General features: G+C 35.1%; 1 protein-coding gene across 4 annotated transcripts in view; it reads right to left on the bottom strand.

Moving 5' to 3' along the window:
* Positions 1-4,296: 4,296 nt before the first annotated feature.
* The window catches only part of FBXW7 (F-box and WD repeat domain containing 7), a 232,101-nt gene continuing 213,379 nt past the window's right edge, over positions 4,297-23,018 (bottom strand). For all 4 annotated transcript variants that reach the window (XM_041738580.1, XM_041738581.1, XM_041738583.1 and 1 more), the window contains 8 exons: positions 21,701-21,835; positions 16,653-16,776; positions 13,945-14,081; positions 12,684-12,797; positions 11,285-11,466; positions 9,081-9,306; positions 7,377-7,587; positions 4,297-6,296 (listed from right to left, as the gene is read on the bottom strand). In XM_041738580.1, coding sequence (XP_041594514.1) covers positions 6,028-6,296; positions 7,377-7,587; positions 9,081-9,306; positions 11,285-11,466; positions 12,684-12,797; positions 13,945-14,081; positions 16,653-16,776; positions 21,701-21,835 — 1,398 coding nt within the window. In that variant the 3' untranslated portion in view covers positions 4,297-6,027. The remainder of the gene's footprint in view (positions 6,297-7,376; positions 7,588-9,080; positions 9,307-11,284; positions 11,467-12,683; positions 12,798-13,944; positions 14,082-16,652; positions 16,777-21,700; positions 21,836-23,018) is intronic.

Below are 23,018 nucleotides of genomic sequence, written 5' to 3'. Positions count from 1 at the left end.
GGGTCCTTAAGTTTACAAGCTTCAGGTCCCCCAAACCCAGATCTGTCTCTTACCAGATGTGCATGCAGTTTTATTTTTAACCTCTATACTTTACCGTGTCCTTGCTGCATTTGTTTAAGCTACTCAAACTCACTTTACAGAGGTAGAGAGGATCCTCATGTTGAAAGGCCCATGGTAGTGGGGGACTATACTGTCTTGCTGATTGCATTTAGCAAGGCATAAGTGTTTGGTAAAGTCTTAATAGGCTTCATCAATATACATTTAAAAAGTCTTGCAAGTAACCTTCTTTTTCTGGCTTGACGTCTCTTTTACAATCTCTGAACCTCCTAGAAAAAGGGTAAATTGGCAATATATTTTTGTGGTCTATTACATTTTAATCTTTGATTTGCAAGGGTGATTTCAACATAATTTTTCTTCTGCAAACCATGACTGCTAAAGCAAAACAAAACCCAAAGATAAACAGCTTTCATAGGTTTTGCCACGATAGATTTTTCAAAGCAAGGAATGAAACGTCAAAACGTCCACTCAGTGGTTCCTTGTCCTTAAAAATCCTGGGGAGAATCAGATCATCTGAAATAGAAACTCTGCTATTTTTATACCCAATTGCAAATCGGGACGTTGCCAGGCTTTCGTCTCTGCAACGAGTCTTCCTAGGAACTGGATCTAGAATTTATTTATACTTCACACTTTGGGGAAAGGTGCATTCTGAATCCTTTCAGTTTTTGAAACTGAAGAACCTTTGAAATTACCTTTCGATATTTCTTGATCTCCTCCATCTAGAAAGAGAAGGTGGCAGAAGAATGAAGCTGGTGAGACCCTCACTCATTTGGGCACCACTAGTATTAACCGAATGGATAAGGAAACACATTAGCTAGTGAACGATGTCATGTTATTTTTGTTTGTAATTCAAAGCAATGACTAGGCACTCCCAATAAAAGGGAGCTGGGTGTAGCCACTTTGAATCTAACTCAAAATCCATCTCCTAAACAAATAAAAATTCATCTCCTAGGCAGTAGAAAGCGCCAACATTAAAAATTAGGCACCAACTTTTCAAATTGCCCTACGGTTGCTTAATGCAGGACTTCAGAAACAGTGTGTGAACACACACACATCCTCTTCAGCCAGTGAGGCCACTGATCAATCCTGGAAAAGACTTAAGAAATCTCCTTTTGGTTACCAAGACCTTCCTTTTATATGGCCCATTCCTCTTTTTTATTTTTATTTTTTTAATAAAGAGGGAAAAGGCTTATGGGAAATGATGTTATTATGACTGAGAACGTGAGGCTTATTCTGAGGTTCCAATATATTCAGTGTGTGTGTAATCTTTAAAATGCAGTAAGGCAGGGAACATAAAACCTGTGTCAAAAGCATTTATTCAAATTAATTCATCAGCAACACTAAGCCCCTTTTACTATCAGTAGAATGGCTCTACAAGCAGGAGGTTCTCCTAGAGCTGCTGTAAAGCACAAGGCTGAATCCTTTACTGGATGATGAATCTGATGGAGTATGGGTCATAATCCAACTGCTTTTCATTGGGGGTGGAAGACAACTAACAGAAGGAAAATGAATAAAGTGGTGTCTGAGAGAAGGATTCGGGAAAAAATGTAATGTCATTCCACTCCTGCCACGCAGACCTGCTGGTACCTGGTTGCAGTCTGGAGTGGGAGGAGTTACAGGAGCCCGGATGGAGTCAGGCAGTCTCCTAGGTGTCTGCTCTCCTCTACCTCTGGACTTGCAAAGTGCAATGAGTGTGTCGGGGAGAAGTGTACAGAAAGCAAGGCACACTGCCTGGTCTGGAGAGGCTGCCCTGATTTCCTGTTTCACTCAGGGAAGAGAAAAACAGTCATTTTTGTTGTTGGATTGTAGCTTCTAATCAATTCAGATAAACAAAGGAGACTCTAAAATAGACGAGTTCAGAAAGTATAGAGAAAGTGGCTTAAAAACAGTACACATAACTGAATGTCAATTACTTTTTGAAATTAAACAAATAGGCTAGAACATTTACTTAACCATTTGGTGTGCATTGACTGTTGCCGATTAATGAAATAGCTGTGGTTACTCAATCTCAGTGAGGGAGTTACAAAGCACCAAAATTATAAACAATTCCAATGATAAAAGAAAGACAGTAAGCTTTGATCAATCCAACGAGTATTTACGGAGCACTTGTTATGGGCCTTTGTGGGTTACTTCTGTGCCCCAACTTTAGCTTTAGTTTCAGGCAAGGTTGATCTTTAGAGACGTGTAACACCTAAATGTAGGGACTGCCTGTATTCTGGTGAGAAGATTTAAAAATTCAGTTATATAAGGTGGTGAACTTCTTCACTGAGGAGGCCACAAAGCAAGGTTCCCTCCGTGACCTTTCTTACTACACTGACAATAATTTAATTCCTGTAGAAGGAGGTTAACATATTCCCTTTCAGGAACGGATCCACTGAGATAAAGATTATTCATTTACTCATAAAATAATATTTAATGAACACTTAAGTGTGTTCAAAAGCACTGGTAGGTGCCCTATACCAGTCTACCTCACAAGGGTTCCATAGGACTCAAATGAGAAATCTATGTGACTCCATTTAAAATAATGTAAATTGTTATATATAGAAAAGTGCTATTTTTATTACATACCTGAATGAGTCACAAAACACTTTCAATTGTCCCTAAATATAGGAAGTTACAATTATCTGGGTCTATTTTCCTAAAGTTTTAATAGTAGCTACTATTTATTGAGCTTTAAGTACCATCAGTATGTTACATGCTTTTTAACATTTCACTTAATCCCTCCAATAACCTTAGTAGGTTGGTACTGCCTACATTCTAAAAGATGAGGAAACAGGAGGTTAAGAAATTGGATAAGATTCCTGTAACTAGACAGTATTGCAACACTGGGACTTGAATTCCCACCTATCTGTCTGCAAATCCTGAGCTCAATTCTATTATATAATATATTCATTTTAAAGATGATGTTTTTCTTTTATTATACTTAAGCCACATTTGTATTATTAAAAATCAAAGTGGTTGGTTTCCAGATTACCAAACAGAATTATGATTTCTTGATCATTTGGGATTGTCGACCATGAACAGTAGTAATGGCACTGGCTATGCCCGGGTTCATCCTGAGGCAGGCAGGGCTGCTCGCCCCTGAACTCAAGACCTCATGTGATATTTGCCTGTGTTTAGCCATGTGGTTTTCTGTCTTCTCTTTTATCCCCTGTCACTTCTGATGGTCCTGTGCCTGTAATGTGCTGGGGACTAATAAACTGCATGTGCAATGGCAGGGATCTAAGGCAGTGGTTCTAGGTTGCAAATGTGACTCACCTGGCACGCTGGTTTAAATGCAGATTCTTGGGCTCCATTCCCTGCTGTTCAACATTAGTAGCTCTAGGAGCTTGAGGCCCAAGAATTGCTGCTCTGTGAGTAAAGAACACACACTTTATGACTGTGAGAAATGTATTCTCTTAGCAGCTTGTTTTTATTGTTTTAGATTTTCAGCTATGGCCTGGGGATTAAATATAGGGATTAAATAAAATTTTAAATATATAGAAGAGGTGAGTGGGAGATGGAACCTGCTATTTGAGAGGTTACATAATTTGAATAACTGAACTTTGTTTTTTCATTCATATTTTAAAATATTAGATTTAGATTTATTGACTGAAACAGCAACAGAAGAGCCTGAAAGTATCACAAGAGTAACTTATTTTTTTCCAAAACTCTGCTTCTGGAAAGACTGTCAAAATTCCTGATCTCTTTCTTCTTAAAGAGCATGAGTATGAATGCTTGCTCTCTGCTAGTTCTCCGACTTCTGACAAATCACCTAACCAGTCTGAGCCAGTTCCACCCTCATCTTTTAAATGGACATAACAGTACCTACTTCTCAGGGAGGGTGGGAGCTCCAGAGATAATCCACAGAACATTCCTGGTAAGTACTCAATATGTGGTCAAATTTGAAAATGAACTTTTTTAAAAAAAGGAAGAAAAAAAAAAGAATTCCAGTTGTACCTATCACAAAAGTATTGTAACTCTTTGAGGGACCCATATTTCACATTTACATATCCAATGTTGCACAGAGATAGGCACAGTGGAATGTCCTTCTTTATAGTCCAAGGAGATAAACAAAATTTACATTTGTGGCACATTCTTCTTGCTTTAGCTGTATGAAACAGGCCTGGAAGTACTGATCTCTATGTCACACTAGAGGGAATGCAAAGAAACCAAGACTTTGATATCTTAAATAGCAGAGACAAACCCTCAATATTTATAATGAAATATCATTTACTTCAGTGGAAGAAACAGGCATACTAACATGAAAAAACACATTTTATTGCACTTAAGTTATAAGAAAATAAAATTTCTAAGTGAATCAAACCATAGACACAATCCCTTTAAAGGTTGTTTTCCTCCATCATGTCAGGTTGTTACATAACTAAAATTAACCAACTTGAATCTGATTGTTTTAAATCAGACTATAAATAAAACAAAAAAAAAATAAACAGGAGGAGGAAAAAAGATCACCTAGGATACAGTGTTAAACCACTTTCACAGTTCAGCTTGAGTTGTGGCTCTTGGAGAATGAGGCAAACCATTTGACTTTTTCATTCATTTCATTTGTTTGCATGTGACGCCTTTACTACAAAAACTGAATAGTTTCTGCTTTGTCAGTTTCTCAGAGCAATAAAACTGTAACAGTTGTTTTCCCAAATACTGTAAAACACTAAGACTGACCAGCAACTTTATTTGTTTTATATATTTTTAAAATATTTTGTCAGTTTTATTATGTACGTTCATCCATTCACCACAGCCCTCAAAAAGAAAAGTTTCTCCACAGAACAGGCGGCAATAGCTCTGTTCCAAGGAATGTGTTTTAATTTTTGCCCAGATAAAAGAAAATAAGCTTTGCACACACTCTCAATTCTTTACTTGCAGGCAAACTTCACTCTTTATTATCTGAAACTCTCCCATTCTCAGCCTCTTAGAGGCACAGATGGTTCAAGTTTCAGTGGCAAAAAGTCTTTTTTCTGTAACCAAACTAGAGCAAATTTGGAATTCAGTCTGGGACTAAAACGTCACAGCAGAAAAAAAATAAAAAAAAATAATTTGCTTTTTTTTTCTTTCTTTCATTTAGCAGCATAAATAAGTTTGGCCACTGGGAGTACAGTACAGGGGTGGGACAACAATCCCATATTTGAAGACCTACTTCTAGCACCAGCATCAAGAATTAAATCCATCTCAGGACTCACAGAACCCAGGACAACTTGCCACCTTTGAGCAACATATGCATTGAAGAGTGTATGTGGAAGCGACAGGAAATAGATTAACAGAGGCTAATACTGTGATTGATTGACATTGGCAATGGTTGGCAAAAAAAAAAAAAAAAAAAAAAAAGCTTTTCATGATAACTGTACAAAAACAATTCACAGTAATTTTTTTTTTTTTTAGCTTTTCCACTCCAGAAAAATGACTTTTTGTTGCAGATGCTCTCTAACGAGAAAGTCAGCCAGTCCTTGGTTGGGTGTTATTGCAGCCCCTTCCTAGGTCTCAGTGGTAAAAGGACAGGCTAGCAGAATCTGTAACGAAGCTTCAGCGTTAACGCTGCCCAGTGACCACTGGAGAAGAAAATAAAGAAATAATTGCACCTGGTTTGATTTAGAAAGTCTCATTTTGCAAAGCTGCCCTCAGTCAAAAGTGAAGCCTTTTATGTGATGAGACAGCAGACGCCTCTCGTGTCAGTTACGGTTTGTCTTGTCTTCCTCTTTTCCTTCTTCTTCTGTAGATCTTTTCACTTTGTTGCCCCAAGCCAACATCCTGCACCACTGAGAACAAGGGATTTTTTTTTTGTCTTTTTCTTTTCTTTTTTCTTTCTTTTTTTTTTCTTTTTGTGTTTTGTGAGTTTTTTTTGGAGTTTTTTTGCTTTTTTTCTTCTGTTTTTTTTTTTGTTTGTTTGTTTGTTTGTTTTTTATTTTTTTGTTTTTCAGGGGGAAGGGCAGGGAGTATATCATCTACACATTTGGACAAATTTGTCTTTTCTGCTCTTCACTTCATGTCCACATCAAAGTCCAGCACCAGCAGCTTGGTTTCCTCAGTCCCATTCCGACTCCCAACTGCACACACCAGCTTTGTGTTTGAGGCTCTGATCCGCCACACGACTCCCCCACTCCCCCCACTCTCCAATGTGACTAGGTTTCGAATAAATTCACCCGTTTTCAAGTCCCATAGTTTTACAGTTCCATCATCTGAGCTGGTAATTACAAAGTTCTTGTTGAACTGTAAACAGGTCACAGCACTCTGATGCTTGTTAGGACCTAGGCAAAACCAAAGGAATTCAATTACTGGTTAGAAATCATGGGTATGGGCAAGTTACATGGTAACTGTAGACTTCTACATTAGAAAGTACAATAAATGAAATATTTAAAATGCTGCATATTTAGAAACTGTGAGTATTTTAGGATCAGTAGGGTTGTAGGAAAATCTTGTAGCTACTTGTAACTGAAACTTTAACTTTCAAGACTTCTGTCTTCCAGGAAGCTTGGTTAACTACCGGGCACACGTTTTGTTTTCTGGCTGTGTAAATAAGAGCTTTCTTAGTGGTGATGTAGATAGCCCAGCTCCATGTATTCTGCCGACAGATGAACGGGCACATCTACTACCCTTACCAGTTTGAACTGACCACTCAAAGGCAAAGGTTGAATGACCACAATTCCAAAATTCTGAGAAACAGACACAACCAGTGAGTAAAAAGCTGCAGTAGAGCCTACCAGATGGCCTCATTGAAAAAAAAAAATCACTTTTCAGTGCTATGACCAATAAAAAGAAGTTAATCATGACATAAAATGTTAACACTGTTGTGCCTCATTTAATATTAGTGGCTTTCACATGTTTCTTTCTTCATTTTACTAGGTGCTATTATTCCTTCCATCCTAGTTAAGCAGATGGTTAAAGGGTCTAAGTTGAGGCCAAAGCAATTTTCTATCAGATTAGAGATGTTTTCTTTCCCCCCTCAGTAAGGTAGCTCTTTAATTTAAAATTGGACTACAAATTCAAAATTAAAAAAAAAAAATCACTCAAAAACCAAAATGAGTCTGTTGCTTCTATGATACAGCCAAGATCTTTCTTCACATTGTTCTTTAAGGTTAGGTCGAGTTAACTGTACATGCAGGAAGTGATTAAACAATTTTATATTAAAAACACAATTTGAAACAATTTCTCAAGGGTAGCCTAGTTCTGTCAAGTCAGAGTGAAACTGCTCAGAAACTTATCCAAAATAAGCATTTTCATATTGTAGGAGGTTAATTCTTTTTGTGACACAAAAGCTCCATGCTTCTCTTTTGACTAACAATCTCATTTTTAACAAACACAACTAATGCTGAGTAGCCAAGACTTACCTTGCAATGTTTGTAAACACTGTCCTGTTTTGATATCCCAGATTTTAACTGTAGAATCTGCATTCCCAGAGACAAGAATATTGTCTTTGAGTTCCATTCCACTTGTTAACGACTGGTGTCCTGTTAACGTGTGAATGCAATTCCCTGTCTCCACATCCCACACTCGGATTGATGTATCAAGAGATCCACTCACCACGTGGATGCCATCAAACTGCAACAGACACAGCGTATTAGACTACAAATATGGATATTCTTGATATTTATTGACTTTAATCCTATGGGGGAGAAAAATAAAGCATGGGAAACAGGTAATGCCAGGAACAAAATGAGGTAACAGGATAAAGTGCAGGTAATCAAGCAAATCTACAGTGTACATTCTTAGAAGCTTCTATTAGAATTGCTTAGTTTTTTAAAAAAGATTTATTTATTTTGGGGGGGGGCGGCAGAGGGAAAGGGAGAGAGAGAGAATCCCAAACAGACTCCTTGCAGAGCACAGAGCCCAAAGCAAGGCTCAATTCCATGACCATGAGATCATGACCCGAGCAGAAATCAAGAGTTGGACACCCAACCTACTTATAAATAAGTTCTGGGAGCCACCCATGTGCTCCCAGAATTGCTAATTTTTTATGGCCAGTAGCTTCAAACTAGATGCAGAAACAATTTTGATAACAAACGCAATACAGCACCTCTTCTCCAGCTTCCCAGCTATACCAAAAGTAAACAAATATCAATTCCTAAAAGATCTATAATAATATTGCTACCTCTTTTCTCAATCTAATTGTTTACTTAAATGAGAATATTATATGCATTAAGGTTCTGAACATATCACAAAATATAAAAACAACTTCAGCCAAATTCCCTCTCCTCCAAATGTATAACCTTTTCTAAGTTAACACATATATTTATTACCTATCAATACTTTGTGACATAGGCCATATTCCATGAATTAAGAAACAAATATTCCAAGAATAGAGAACTGTCAGTACTGGGACTATATACTAATCTGCTGATTGGTAATGGGCAGTAACTGGCAAATAAACTATATAAGTAATAGAAAAATTTTCAAGTTGAAAATGCTATCTTTCAGAAAATGAAACAGACCCATTTTCTAAATTTGCTATTAATTTAGCTATTTCAAATATGACAACCCACTCAAGAATATCATGTTCAAATGTAAACAAAAAAATCAGTTTAGTCAAATTTACTTCCTTATGACTACAAATCAGTAGCTCTTTGATGGTAGAGGAGCCTGATGCAGAAAGGCTCCACTTCCACTTTGAGTGGGAATGGGATCGCAATTACATGGTCCATCAACTTTCAGCTATCAAGGCAAAGGGGCAGCTTTTGGCCAAATTAATCCTCTGCTAAGGAGTTTATTAAAATCCAGGTTATTTTCCTTTGAGACTATCTACCCATTAATTAATAGAGTGAAATGCAGGGCTACAAAGTTTCAGGTTCTAAGACAAATATTTATATTTTAGAGGAAAAAGATCACAGAAAAGCTGAAACAAGTTATTTAAATAAGTTCAAAATTTACACTTCCTTCATGCCAATTTTAAAGTATATGTAAACAACAGGATAATCTGATTTGTCTTTTTTGGATTGTATTAATCAGCAATTTGACAGCGATTATCGTTTTAGTCAAAACAATCTCATGATTCATCAGTGAAGCATCTAAGGGATACAAGAGATAGGATCCCTTACCTGTAATGAATAGACTCTATTAGTATGCCCCTGCAACGTGTGTAGACAGGTCTCGGTCTCCGGATCCCACACCTTCACCATAAAATCATATGCTCCACTAACAACCCTCCTGCCATCATACTGAACACAGCGGACTGCTGCTACATGACCCATCAAAACATGTAAACACTGGCCTGTCTCAATATCCCAAACCCTAAGAGTGGCATCTCGAGAACCGCTAACAACTCTGTAGTGGGGAAGACAGAAAAAAAGAAGTATTAGGATGTTTAATAACATGAGAAAATATGATATATAAAGTCAGTGGTTACTGAACTTTTTCCTTTCTTACTTAAGCAGGAATACCTGTTTTCAAAGAAATCCTATGTAAAACCTTGATACACAAACATACAAAAGTCAAGCTACTTTGGTTGGGATGGGAAGCTGGGAAGCCCAGAATTCCACCTGCTTAGTGTCCTGCATTTATAAGCGGCTGCATAGTGTCTGGGGTTCTGGGGGACGGTTTGAAAACCGCTGTATTGTATTTGAAGCAGAAGCAGAAGCAGCAGCAGCTGCCGCCGGCTCCAATAAATACAAGATCTTGATTTTAGAAATAAAATGCTAACGTGAGCAACATGTATAAAATGTTAATGGCAGAACTCCGGTGGTAGTATTTTGAAAAATTTTATATTTCTTTTTTATTCTTTCTGCCATTTTCCAAAATTTTAATTATGAACATATATTTTCTTTGTGACTAGGGAAAAATTTATTAAATGTTATTCAACAAAGCAAATCTGAATTTGGAATTTAAACAGTTAGAGAGAGGTGTGTTACACCATTATAATTCTGGTAAAATTAACCTGTTGTAGCATATCCTCTAACAAAGGCTGCTTATGTTTATAGTTATAGTCAACAGGCTATGGAGGTATTAAGATACACAGATTTTAGAAGATACACCCGGGGAGGCAATAGAAATCCCTTAAAAATCTGGCCCAACATTAATAAAGCTATGCTCTTCTGAAGACCAGAGTGATACAAATATTGCAATCACCTCTGGATTACGAAGCACAGCTGAAAATTCAGGTATCTTCATGTCATTCTTAAGAGATAAAGATAGGCCACAGTTGCCACATTTGGAAGAGTAGAGGAGAGCATTGAGAGATTTCTGTCAGAATATAATGGAAACTGAAATACAGGGTCTCTTAATATCAATACCCCAAATTTTAATAGTAGCACACACTGTTCAAAGTAGATTCAAATTACAAATGAAAAGGTAGCTTTCTTCACATATTACAAATCGAGCATGAAATCTGCTTAAGGTAATGGTTTTCACAAAGACGATGTTGTGGACAGAATTAAAGGTAAGGAGTGGATGGATTCATGGTAAGGTCTGCCAGAGAGGCCTTTTTTGACAAATGAAGTCAAAATCACATCTGTTTACCAGGGTACTGTGAAGACATGCAGATAGAAGATCGAAAGGACTTTAACAGGAGGGCTTTGTAGGAGGAGATCAAAGCAACGGCAAAGGCACTGAGAGGAAAAAAAGGCAAGCAGTCTGGTTTGGCTGGAACTATTTTGAAAACTGGATTGAGGATTTCTTCCTTGATTCGATAGACAACAGAAGGCTCTCAAAAGGGCAATGATACTATCATAATTAGAAAAGGATTCTCTGTCAGCTGTGTAAAAGGTGAGAAAACCAAGTGTGAAAGCTATGTAACTAGTTCAGGGGACCGGTAATGAGACACTAAACAGAAATCCATGGGCTTCAGCTTTTGTCTAGACAGAAGGGGATATGATGGAGTGGGGGTAGGGCATGTGGGTAATTAAAAAGGCCCAGAAGTTTGAAGCCTAAGTAACTGAATTTGTCCCACTAGTAGAGATGTAAATGCAAAGCAAGAGAGAGAGAAAGGTTTTTTTGAAGATGATGAGTCATCAGATGCAGAATAATAAAGTGCCATCCAAGATTAGAGAATAGAATTTCAAGGAGGAAGCCAACAAAACCATTAAATGAAGAAGGAAATTTAAAGACAATCCTCCAATTTTAAGCCAATATACTACTGCTTTGCTAGTATAGAAATATCTGAAGTCTAATAATTAAAGCCTCATTTAAGAGCACATTACCACTATCTCTCTAATAAACAGAATTATACAACTGAACTCTACACAAAAGCCCTCAAATCACAAATAACAGAGGAAGAATTCCCAACCATTACAGGATTTTCCCTTACCTTTTTTCATGGAGATGCATACAGCGGACAGTGGAAGTATGCCCATATAAGGTATGTATACATTCCCCAGTCTCTGCATTCCACACTTTTAGAGTCCGATCTGTAGATCCACTAATGATGATATTGTCTCTCATCTGTGATGACCATACTCCACCTGTGTGTCCCACTAATGTTCTCAGACACTGGAAAAACACTTAAGATGATTACTTTTGGTAGAAAGAAAAACGATTTACATGACATTTCAGTAGCTTATTAAAATCTGAGGTAAAGTTATTTATAAAATTGGATTGTTTCGCAAATCAAAAAATAACTTTTTATACCAATATGTCATGATACCATCACCATTTATTCTTTTTATTCAGTAGCATTACATACTAAACATACATACACTACTGAGGATCAAGTAGACAGAAAGTAAAACACTTATTAAAATATGACAGCTCCAGCCTGGTCTCTTTGATAAAATAATGCTAAAATTGCAACTTGGATTCTTCCATAGGAATGGATTCAATGAAAGAATGCCAACCATGTTAGGTGTGGCTACATACCACATTTCATCTGAATCTGCCCCAAGGCAGTAGTTAGGAGCCAGGCAAGGTACTTCTAGACAAGTAAAGACAGATATTAAAACTCTGAAATAAATCCAAAACTAATAATTACACTATGGAAATATGAAGCTGCTTTAAAAAATTTTTACATCTGACTTGGAATACTTAGAAGATTCTTGCCAAGAATCAACATGCTGTAAGACATTTTAAAAGTCAGGGTTTTTTTCCCCTCACATTTTCCTCTATTTTTTTTAGCTGATCAATTACTTAGTTTATGAAAACATTCTCCAGTGGACAGATAAAAATAAGTATTCACCACAGAACCATGAAAGCAAAATACTGTATGCAGTGAAATTGATTGCTTGGACTGCTTTTTACTTCAAACTCCTATTTAAATACCATATCTGCTTTACTTTCATCTTACAGGGCTTAAAATAAGTCTAAATTAACATGATTTGTTTAACTTCTAAACTATAGGTAAGTTATCAACAGAGCAGTTTACAAAGAAAAATAAGTATCCCTCAATCACAGTTTTGAAAAATATTAAAAAGGACAATATAATTGTGATGGCTAATAAAGGTGGGAAAAAAGTAAGCCAAGAAAAAGATGAAGCATATTTGTTAAAATCATATAATAGCTAAGTCACAAAGATAGACAAATTATTTACAAGAAGGAATTAATGACATCCCCAACCTGAGAAACATTATCTTTGTGCCAAGGGAAAAACTAAATTAGAAGCTCTGATACTTGTTAACAAAATACGCTGCAGTCAAAAATGAACCCATGGTTTCCCTGGTTGATCCATGCAAAAACATAAACAAAATGGGAAGTATAGAAAGAAGTATGCTTACTTTGCCTGTGACTGCTGACCAAACTTTTAAAGTGTTGTCATCAGAACCACTAACTATTCGGTTACCACAAAACTGTAAGCATGTGATCACATGATCATCATGTCCTTTCAGAACCTACAAGATAAATGTACAGATTAGAAATATGTTATTAAATTATGTTTCTTAAAATACTGGTAAAAAAAAAAAGTAAAGCCACAAATAGCAGCAATCTAAAGTCTATTTTTAAAATTACAATTATATAAAATACAAAGTACCATCCTTCCTGAATGCTGAATCAACTATTAAGGATTTTATTTTTCCATATTCTATGACTTATATGTGAGATATCAACTATTAACATTGAGTGAATCAAGACTTTTATGAGTCAAGACCTCATAAAGATGGTTCAAACACAAATGTATTTTATAATTATCTATTTGTTCAAACCAAAAAAATATACATCTATGTTCTGCAATTTTTACAAAGACAAAAACACCTACAAACTAGAAAGACGAGTAATAAAAATTATCAACTTCTTCAACGTAAAACAAAAAAAGCCTGGGAGTACCCGGATGGCTCAGTTGGTTAGGTGTCTCTTGACTCAGGTCATGATCTCAGGGTCATGAGACTGAGCTTTGAGCAGAGCTTCTCATTGGGTGTGGAATGTGCTTGAGATTCTCTCTCCCTCTACCCCTTCTTCCCAACTCCCACTCATACGTGCTCGCTCACTCTCTCAAAAAAAAAAAAAAAAAGCCTGTTATAATGTTTACATATTAATATAACAGTATCTCCCCTAATTGCTTTCTTCCAGTTGTATAAATATATCTAAGAATTTCAAGCATTTTTGCCACTATTTACATACTTACAGTAAGACAAAAAAATCGGTATTATGATTAAGTTTATAAAAATAAACCTCAAAAGGGACATCAAAACACAAAACATGGGTACTTCTCAAAAAATCATGTTCTAACTACCTAGTCAGAGAGCAAGCAAATTCTTAGGTAAAATGTCTATGACACAAAATTCAACAAGATATTCAGAAATTTTCATTTAAGATAGAATGACATGCAATTCAACTCCTCTTTTATTCAAGTACAATCAGTTGTCTGACTGGAGAAATTAGCAATAGGGGAATACTGTCCGTTACATTTTCAGTTATTTCAAAATATACTGTTTTCGTTCTACAGGAGATAGGGTCAAGTTATACTTCTGGCCAAGAAGAACATACTAGGTAGCAACACTGATTAATGGTTTCTGTTACACTGTGCAAGAGTTCAGTTACCTTAGGAGATTTGAGTTCTCCTCGCCTCCAGTTAGTATCAATTCTATGCTGTCTGATGTATGCACTTTTCCATGGACTGTGTATGAAACCTGGTTTTATTACTTTTCTTCTCTTGATGTGCAATGGTTCATCAATACCTGAAATTTTAAAGAGTCACCAATAGTAAAAATTACACATTTTATAATATATCTCATTTTCCCCTATGCTCAAAACCACTGAAATACAGGATATTGTCCAATTTCTGATAGTTATTACAAAACAATAATGTAAAGTCTGCATTTTCTATGGCATGTTTTCATATTGACTTTTTAATTTCTTTCTCTAAATAATTCTGTGAAATGTTGGTGAGGATGTGCAGAAATTTGAGCCCTTATGCAATGCTTGTAGGAATATAAAACAGTATAGCTGCTATGGAAAGCAGTATGGTGGTTCATCAAAAAAAATTAAATATAGAATTACCATATGATCCAGCAATTCCAATTCTGGATACACATCCAAAAGAATTAAAAGCAGAAACTTGAACAGATATCTGTACACTCATGTTCAGAGCTGCATCATTCATAATAGCTGAAAGGTGGAAGCAACCCAAGTGTCCATCGATGGGTGACTGAATAAACAAAATGTGGTGTGTATATATATACAATGGAATATTTATTCAGACTGAAAAAGGAAGGGAATTCTGACACATGCCACCACATGGATAAACCTTGAAGACAGTATGCAAAATGAAATAAGCCAGTCACAAAAAGACAAATACCATATGATTCCACTTATATGAGGCACCCAAAGTAGTCAAACAGAAATAGAATGGTGGTTGCCAAGGGCTGCAGGAAGAGGAATAGGGAGTTACTGTTAAATGGGTATGGATGGACTTTCAGCCAAGAAAGATAAAAAAGTTCTGGAGACGGACTGTATAACATGCCTGTACTTAATGCCACTGAACTGTACACTTAAAAATGGTCAGAATGATAAATTCTCAGGTATATGTTACCACAATTTTTTTTTAAAGTCATTAAAATAATGATTCTATAAGAGAAGGTAAGGCAAGGACTGTTAATCCCACTTTATATAATATAGACACTTGAGAGGGTTTCATTAATTAGTCTGAGCAATAGACAGGCAGAGGCAGGATTAGAAACCAAGTACCTTGGATTTATACTTTTCACTCAACTGTAACCCCCTTGAAGGGTAAGATAACGTATAGAATATCTGTCTCATGCTCTATGATTGTTTCTTAAAATTTTTGCTTGTCTGAGACAAATCATATTTTTATATTTTTTCAAAAATATAATTTTTATATATGCCTGCTAGAAAAATAAGTATTTTCTTTAATTATTATGGATGATACCTTCTCCTCTACTAAGAAAGCAGTTTTTTTTTCTTTTTTAGTTTTCAAGAACCTAAGTTCCAAGATGAGAAGAAAATGGGAGTTCACTACTATATCCCCAGCATTTAAGAATGTCTATCCCATAGGAGGTGTTCAATAAATATTTGTGGAAGAAAAGAATAGAATATGGAATATTTGAGTACTGTTGATATAATTTTGGGTTTCTCTTATTTAACTAATTTATTTAATAAGTGAGTGACTGAGTATTTGTTAGTGTGAATTCCAGCCAGTGAGTTTCTTTTTTTTTTAAACTCTTATTTTTTTTAAAGATCTTATTTATTTATTCATGAGACACACACACACACACACACACACACACACACACACACACACACACAGAATAGAGAGAGAGAGAGAGAGGCAGAGACACAGGCAGAGGGAGAAGCAGGCTCCAAGCAGGGAGCCTGACTTGGGACTTGATCCCAGGTCTCCAGGATCACACCCTGGGCCAAAGGTGGCGCTAAACTGCTGAGCCACCTGGGCTGCCCAGTGAGTTTCTCTCTAAAGGACAGTGAAAATTATAACCTTATCTCTAATTGTATTAGAGAGGCAGGACACATTTCTTTTCCATGAAATCGGTGGTAGGAATTCATCTTTATCTTATTTTAAGTAAAAATTCATATTTAGGTTTTTGGTTTGTCATTTTTTTTTAACTGGTGTATAACTGACATACAATATTAATATCAGGTGTACAGCATAGTGATTCAATATTTATATACATTGCAAAATGGTCATCACAATAAATCTAGTTATCCTCTGTCAGTTTACAAAGTTACTAAAATATTATTGACTATATTCCCCATGCTTACATTATCTCCTTATTTCATAATTCGAAGTTTGTAGTTCTTAATCCCCTTTACCCATTTTGTGCCTCTCCAAGCCCCCTCCCCTCTGGCCATCACCAATCTGCTCTCTGTAGCTATAGGTCTGTGTTTTGTTTTGTTTATTTTGTTTTTTAGGTTCCCTTAAAATCATCCTCATCTTGATATTTTCATTGTTTACTAAGTGTACTAGAGACTGGGGAAGCAAATCCGATATATTTGCCATTAGTTATTAGGGCTCATTAAATGGGTTAGCTCCAAGATCTGGCTCATTTGAATGTGTGGAATAACCTGTGGATTTTATATAAGTAGGTGAATGCAAATGAAGACTCATTCTTGATTCTTTGATAGACTGCCAAAGTTCCCCTTTTTCAATTATTCACTACTTTGTTCTATGTGGATATAAAACTTCTAATTTTTACTTTTTTCTATTTTTGTTTTCAGAATCATTTTGCTTTTTCAAAGTATAAAAATTTTCTCTTTGAGATTTTGAACCTTACCCTCTTCTTTGCATTTCTCTCTCCAGAGAAGGTTGTCTTCAGCCAAAATTCTCCAGTAGCGACACGTCTGAGCCGCTTGTAGCAGGTCTTTGGGTTCCAGGAATGAAAGCACATAAAGTGCCAGCTATGAAACGGAAAAAAGCATAGTATACTCATATTTTAAATATATATTTATTTAACATATAAATAATAAATAATATAAATATTTAACTTATACATAATTATTTTCTATAGAATGAAGTACTTCTAGGTAAAGGTAACAATTGTACATTCTAATTTTTAAAATTATAAAAGGCAGTACTTTCTAATAGTCAATCTTAAATATATGCCAGACTTAAAAAGCTTACTCTATTGGTTTTTATGAACTTCACTCTACCAACCTCACCTCTTCAAGGAATTAAGCTTCTCTGCCTCTGCTCTGTAAGCCTCAAGAACTCCATCGCTCATGTATATAGGTATACTTTATTAGTTGTTTAGATTTTATACTTTTCTCTCCCCACTACATGTAAATTCACTGAAGGCAAGACTTAAAATTAAGAACTGAGATTTCTAGATATTTTGGTTCTAGTTCTAGATATTGTAGTTTGATTTTAGATCACTTCTGATAGATATAATTGTTATCACATCAAAGTGCTTATTATCACAATGGTAAAGTTCTCAAATATTTATACGTTTTACAGTAAATGACAAGAGGGGACAATTACTAAACTGCTCCACAGACATATAAAAGTAATTAGGTTCTAATTACTTTACATTGCTTATGAGGATTTTCTTAACAGGCCAGATAGGTTTGTATGTTTAAACTAGCTCTTTGGTACATCACTGATTTTTAAAATTTTGTTTCCAAGATTTACACACCATCAGGTTTTTTTTTTTTCTAGCATGTATAATCAATTCAAGTAAATAAGGGAAGAGGAAAGAAGAAAGAAGAGAATGGTAGCTCCTGAAAAGGCTTATCTAGTTAAGCCTCACTAATCATATAAAAATTTAAATAATGATATTAGAATCAAAATGATCTAAATGCAGCAATAAAGTTTATTCTCCACAGAAATTAAATTACAGAATTAAAACAAACTAACATTCAAAGGACCAAAGGCCATACAGGGAGTAAAAGCACAATCTGAATTATTTTCTGATGCTAAACAGTAATTACATGACGTAAGTGTAACTTACCCAAGAACTTTGTATATAGAGAGTTCATCATTAATCACATATTTATTGGGTACATTTTATATAGAAAGTACTCCAACCAGTCCGTATTCAATTTAATACTATTACTACTAATTGACAGTGAAAACCGTTTTGTAGAATAATTATTTTGGTCTACCAGAGAAGCCCATTCAGTATCATATTTAGAAACTGCATCGTTTTAAATAAAAAGGCATAACCAGATTCAACAATCTAGGTATATATGTGTATATCCATATACATATATAAATAAACACATATATATCTCAACATTGTAATTTTTTAATGGATACTCTATAAGTCACTTAATTTTGAAATTATCAATCCATCAAAACCTGGGCAAGTTTGTTAAGTGTCAGTATAAACAGTGATGGGTTAAACCATATTCTTCTATGTGAAATTTATATTTAACACAGAAATTATCAGGCACAAAGTTATATTTGTGGAAAAGAGATGCTATTTAGTGCCCAAGATATTTAATATAGTAGCATGAAAAAGTCTATTCTTTGCTTTAGTTATCCAGCTGCTTTAGTTATCCAGCTGAGTTAGAAATCAAGTAATTCACAAAAAAGTCAATGGATCTTAAAGGCTAGAAAACAAATCCAGAGCACCTTCGATTTCAAAGGTATATCCCAAATCATCAACTATAATTTCTTTCATTACTGGTGATTTTGAGATCACCCAGTCCAATGTTTGTGTGCATTAAAGAGTAAAGAAGGGCAGCCCGGGTAGCCCAGGGCCTGATCCTGGAGACCAGGGATCGAGTCCCATGTCGGGCTCCCTGCATGAAGCCTGCTTCTCCCTCTGCCTGTGTCTCTGCCTCTCTCTCTCTCTCTCTCTCTCTCTGTTTCTCATGAATAAATAAAATCTTTGAAAAAAATAAAAATAAAGAGTAAACAAACACTTACGTGCTAAAAGAACGTTGAAGTGCTAACTCCACAGGTAACTGGCACACTTTCCTTTAAAATAGCAAAGACCCTAACTCCACCATGAACTTCAACTTACTCTATTTAAATCCAATCAGTTCTATTCAAAACATTTAAGTATTTCAGAAAATACAACAGCAAAATAAAAAATATAAATAAGAAAATCAGAATCAGTAAAAATATAAATCAAAAGAAGGTTTAAACCAGGGGAAAGTAGAATACAAATATACTGGCAACAGTATATCTTATATGGTTTTTTAATTAAACTGCCAAGCAAAAAGGGAACGGCAATTAGTCACACAATTCTAGTGTTTATTATGGGGGAAGCATACCAGTTCCTCAAAGGAAGCAAGGTTTTGTCTCGTGGGGTTCCTTATAGGGGACAGAGAATGGTCACTATCCTGACTACATCTCTATAACACAAAAGCAGGGGCTTATAGGTTTCTTGCAGCCGAGTAAAATGATCTGGCTAATGCAATTTTCTGTTCATTTGTCTTAAAGGTAAAATCTAGATTAGTAATTCCTCCTAAAGACTTCCACTAAACAGAAGGTCTTAAATTGAAAATCTATTTCATATTTCTATTTCATACCTTTTCCTTGACCAAACTTGAAATTTCAGTGACAGTTGCTATATAACCTACATAAGAGACCACCATGTTATACTTGAGAGGTAGCTAATGCTTTCCCAGAATTATGCTGTATTTCCATGGATTAAACTAGTGAAAGAGGGAGGGAAAAAAAAGAATAAAGAAAATGTTGGTTGATCCTATGTTAAGAATTCTAGATTTTGTTCTAGGTCATTTACTCTATCACTATGCTTTTCTTGGTATTTACTTATAAAATAAGGATGATGCTGTTTATCATAAGCCTCCTGTGTGAGACTAGTGAGATTTTTATCAAGGTTTGAGGTTAATACATGTTGGTAAAGAGATGTGAGATCTCTTGAAAGAAATTATAAGAAATTTATTATAAGTCCATTTCCTGACATGAAGGTAATGGTGTTTTAAATAATAGTACTTAGTCTCTTAGTACTTGTTTGTTGACAGAAATGAAACTGTGAAGCCTATAATATCAATAAAATAGTTTCCTTAAGGATTTAGATCTATACCATTATTTCTCCACATATAAAATAAAACATTTTTTCAAAATAGGAAATGTTTCCTAGTAGTTGGAAAAAAGGGAATACACAGATGATCTACTGACCTAGGTAGGGCTCACTCTCAATCTCTTGTCTAGCCTCCCTTCTTTTCCCTCAGGGAATCTCTAAAAGAACAGTTAATCCAAGAAAATCTTTATTGCATTTATACCAGCTGTTGGTAATTTGTGCTTAATTCTTAGACTCAAAAATATTTCATATTCTTCTGACTATAAATCACATTTTTGTACGTTCAAAGATTACTATGGAAATACAAATAAAGTAAAACAAAACAAGAAATTCACCATTCTTAGGGATGAGGGGACAAATGAGACTAAGAGAAAAGTCTACATTTTAATAAAAATACTACCTTCTAAAATAAGGATATCCAAGGAAACCATGAAGAATATATTAGAGGTGACTACTTTCAGTCAAGTACTTATAAAAGTGCTACCTATTATGAATGCCCTTCTGGAAGCAAAGAGAGCTTATGTCATTTCATAAGCCAATTCTATTCAAAGGGTTCAGTTTTAGCATGTGCCAGGAAGAATAAAAAAAATTTTTCTGGGACAATGCAACTTTTTTTAAACCATTTAAAAAAATCATTCCAAAGCAGAAACATTTCAGTTTGCTTTTTCTTGAAGTAATGAAACATGATTCCAAAGCAAACATTTCAGTTTGCTTTTTCTTATTTTCATACATTAAATATGATAAAACTATTCTATTCATATCCAAGTGAAATTATTATTGAGACTATGTTTAAATGCCCTTAGGATATTTAGAATAAGTATCTAAAAAAACCCGACTCCTTTTCTCTTCATATTTGAAGTTTTAAGATCATTTGCAGTGGCATATTATTGTTTTATATATCGTCTTCTTAGGTGACATATAATTAGTGGGAAATATATAATTTGTGAAAATATAAACCATGGTGATGCTGATTATTTAATCATTTATTACTTGTTTGCTGACAGAAATGAAACTGTGAAGCCTATAATATCAATAAAAGAACTACATCTAAGCTATGCCTCACTTATACTGCCAAGAATGGCCATATGATCATAATCAATCTATGATAAAAAATAATGTCAGTTCACAGAAAGATATAAAAACAAATGGGCGTAAGTAATTCCAAAAGAAATGCTATAAGGATGTAATCAGTGCAGGAAATCTGTGATTGTGTGTGTGTGTGTATGCGAGAGAGAGAAAGAGAAAGAGAGAGAGAGAGAGAGAGAGAGAGAGAGCGATGGGGGCAAAAAGAAGGAGGATGAGCAGAAAAAGATATACATGTGAAATTCCATATATTTCAAAACACACAATGTAAGTCAACAGAGAACTACAATTCATAGAATCACAAAACCTATTAGGGACTTTTAGGGACTTTGGATAAACAAACACAAGATAAGAAAAAAGTTGCTGTTTTAATAAAATTAGAATTTCTAAAAAATCTCCTACTATATATAATAAATGTACCACAACTAAAGGTTGGACTTCAAATAACCTGGGAAAAAACTGCAATAAAGAAATAATCAAATTAATGGAACTCAATAGCTTACTCTCATATATGACTTATTGCAGACGTGGAAACAAGTCATTTAATCAGTCCATAAATATACTTTAATCTAAAAATGATATTAAGTCATGGCAGCTTATCATTTACAGCTCTCTTTAACACTAATTAAGAGTGTTAAAGTAACAATACTGAATACCATAATTAGCATGACCATGTTTGAAGGTGGTTGCTGTTGAGTTATATTTTCATATAGCACCTGATGAAAAATATAATTGATAATCCTTACCTCTTTAGGGAGCAAGGAAATGAAGTCTCGTTGAAACTGGGGTTCTATCACTTGCATCATATGTTTTACTTGGGTTGGTTCACAACTATCAATAAGCTCATCTAAAGCAAGCAATTTCTCTGGTCCACTCCAGCTCTATGAAAAAGGAAGTAGAAATTTTTATTATTTTAACAGATGCTCAAATTACAAACTCATAAAGGAAAAACCACATTTATATATAAAAGTGGCTGATTATAATGAAGTTTTCTCCAGAATACTGAAGTGATAATCAATTAGTCTCATCAAATTTACTAGCTACCTTTATTTTGTAAAATTACAAAAGCCACGGTTTTGACAAATATTTTTGCACTACATTATTATAAATGTTATATGTTCATCTACCATCAAGACACTGGTTGAGAAACAAAGTTTTATTTGGAAATATCAACTCGGGCTATTGAGTAAATAGGATATTTTGAAAGATGATTTTCCTTTCTCTATATTCTTTCTAGTGGGTACCATAAAATATGATGGTATCAATAAGGCACTCATCTGAGGGTTAGGATACTGGCAGCATAATTTAGAGAAAAATTAATAACTGGATATACTGCACATCTGACAAGTGTCTTCCACAAAATAAAAGACCTTTGACTTACCATGTGAAAATAATTTCAGGTAAAAACCAGCAAAAGTATAAAACAGTAACTGACTTAGTAATAAAATGAGAGTATAAACAAAAGAGTCAGAAACAAAGTATTACATTATGGAAAAACAAAAACACATCATAATTTTTAAAAATATGAATTACTTTAAACTAGACTAGGGGATTATTTATTTATTTATGCCAGTGAGGAACATCTGCACAAAAGAGCCATGACTCTTAAAAGGAAAAATTTATTTTTTTATTTTTTTTTATTTATTTTTTTTTTAAATTTTTTTTTTTTTAATTTATTTATTTATGATAGTCACAGAGGGAGAGAGAGAGGCAGAGACACAGGCAGAGGGAGAAGCGGGCTCCATGCACCGGGAGCCCGATGTGGGATTTGATCCCGGGTCTCCAGGATCGCGCCCTGGGCCAAAGGCAGGCGCCAAACCGCTGCGCCACCCAGGGATCCCCATTAAAAGGAAAAATTTAAAAACCATGTGAAGGGATCCCTGGGTGGCGCAGTGGTTTGGCGCCTGCCTTTGGCCCAGGGCGCGATCCTGGAGACCCGGGATCGAATCCCACATCAGGCTCCCGGTGCATGGAGCCTGCTTCTTCCTCTGCCTGTGTCTCTGCCTCTCTCTCTCTCTCTCTCTCTGTGACTATCATAAATAAATAAAAATTAAAAAAAAAAAA

The sequence above is a fragment of the Vulpes lagopus genome, chromosome 23 (genome assembly GCF_018345385.1).
Source record: "Vulpes lagopus strain Blue_001 chromosome 23, ASM1834538v1, whole genome shotgun sequence".
In the NCBI taxonomy this organism is placed as follows: Eukaryota; Metazoa; Chordata; class Mammalia; order Carnivora; family Canidae; genus Vulpes; species Vulpes lagopus.
Note: the sequence above shows the minus strand (reverse complement) of the source record. Positions and strands in the feature narration are given on the sequence as shown.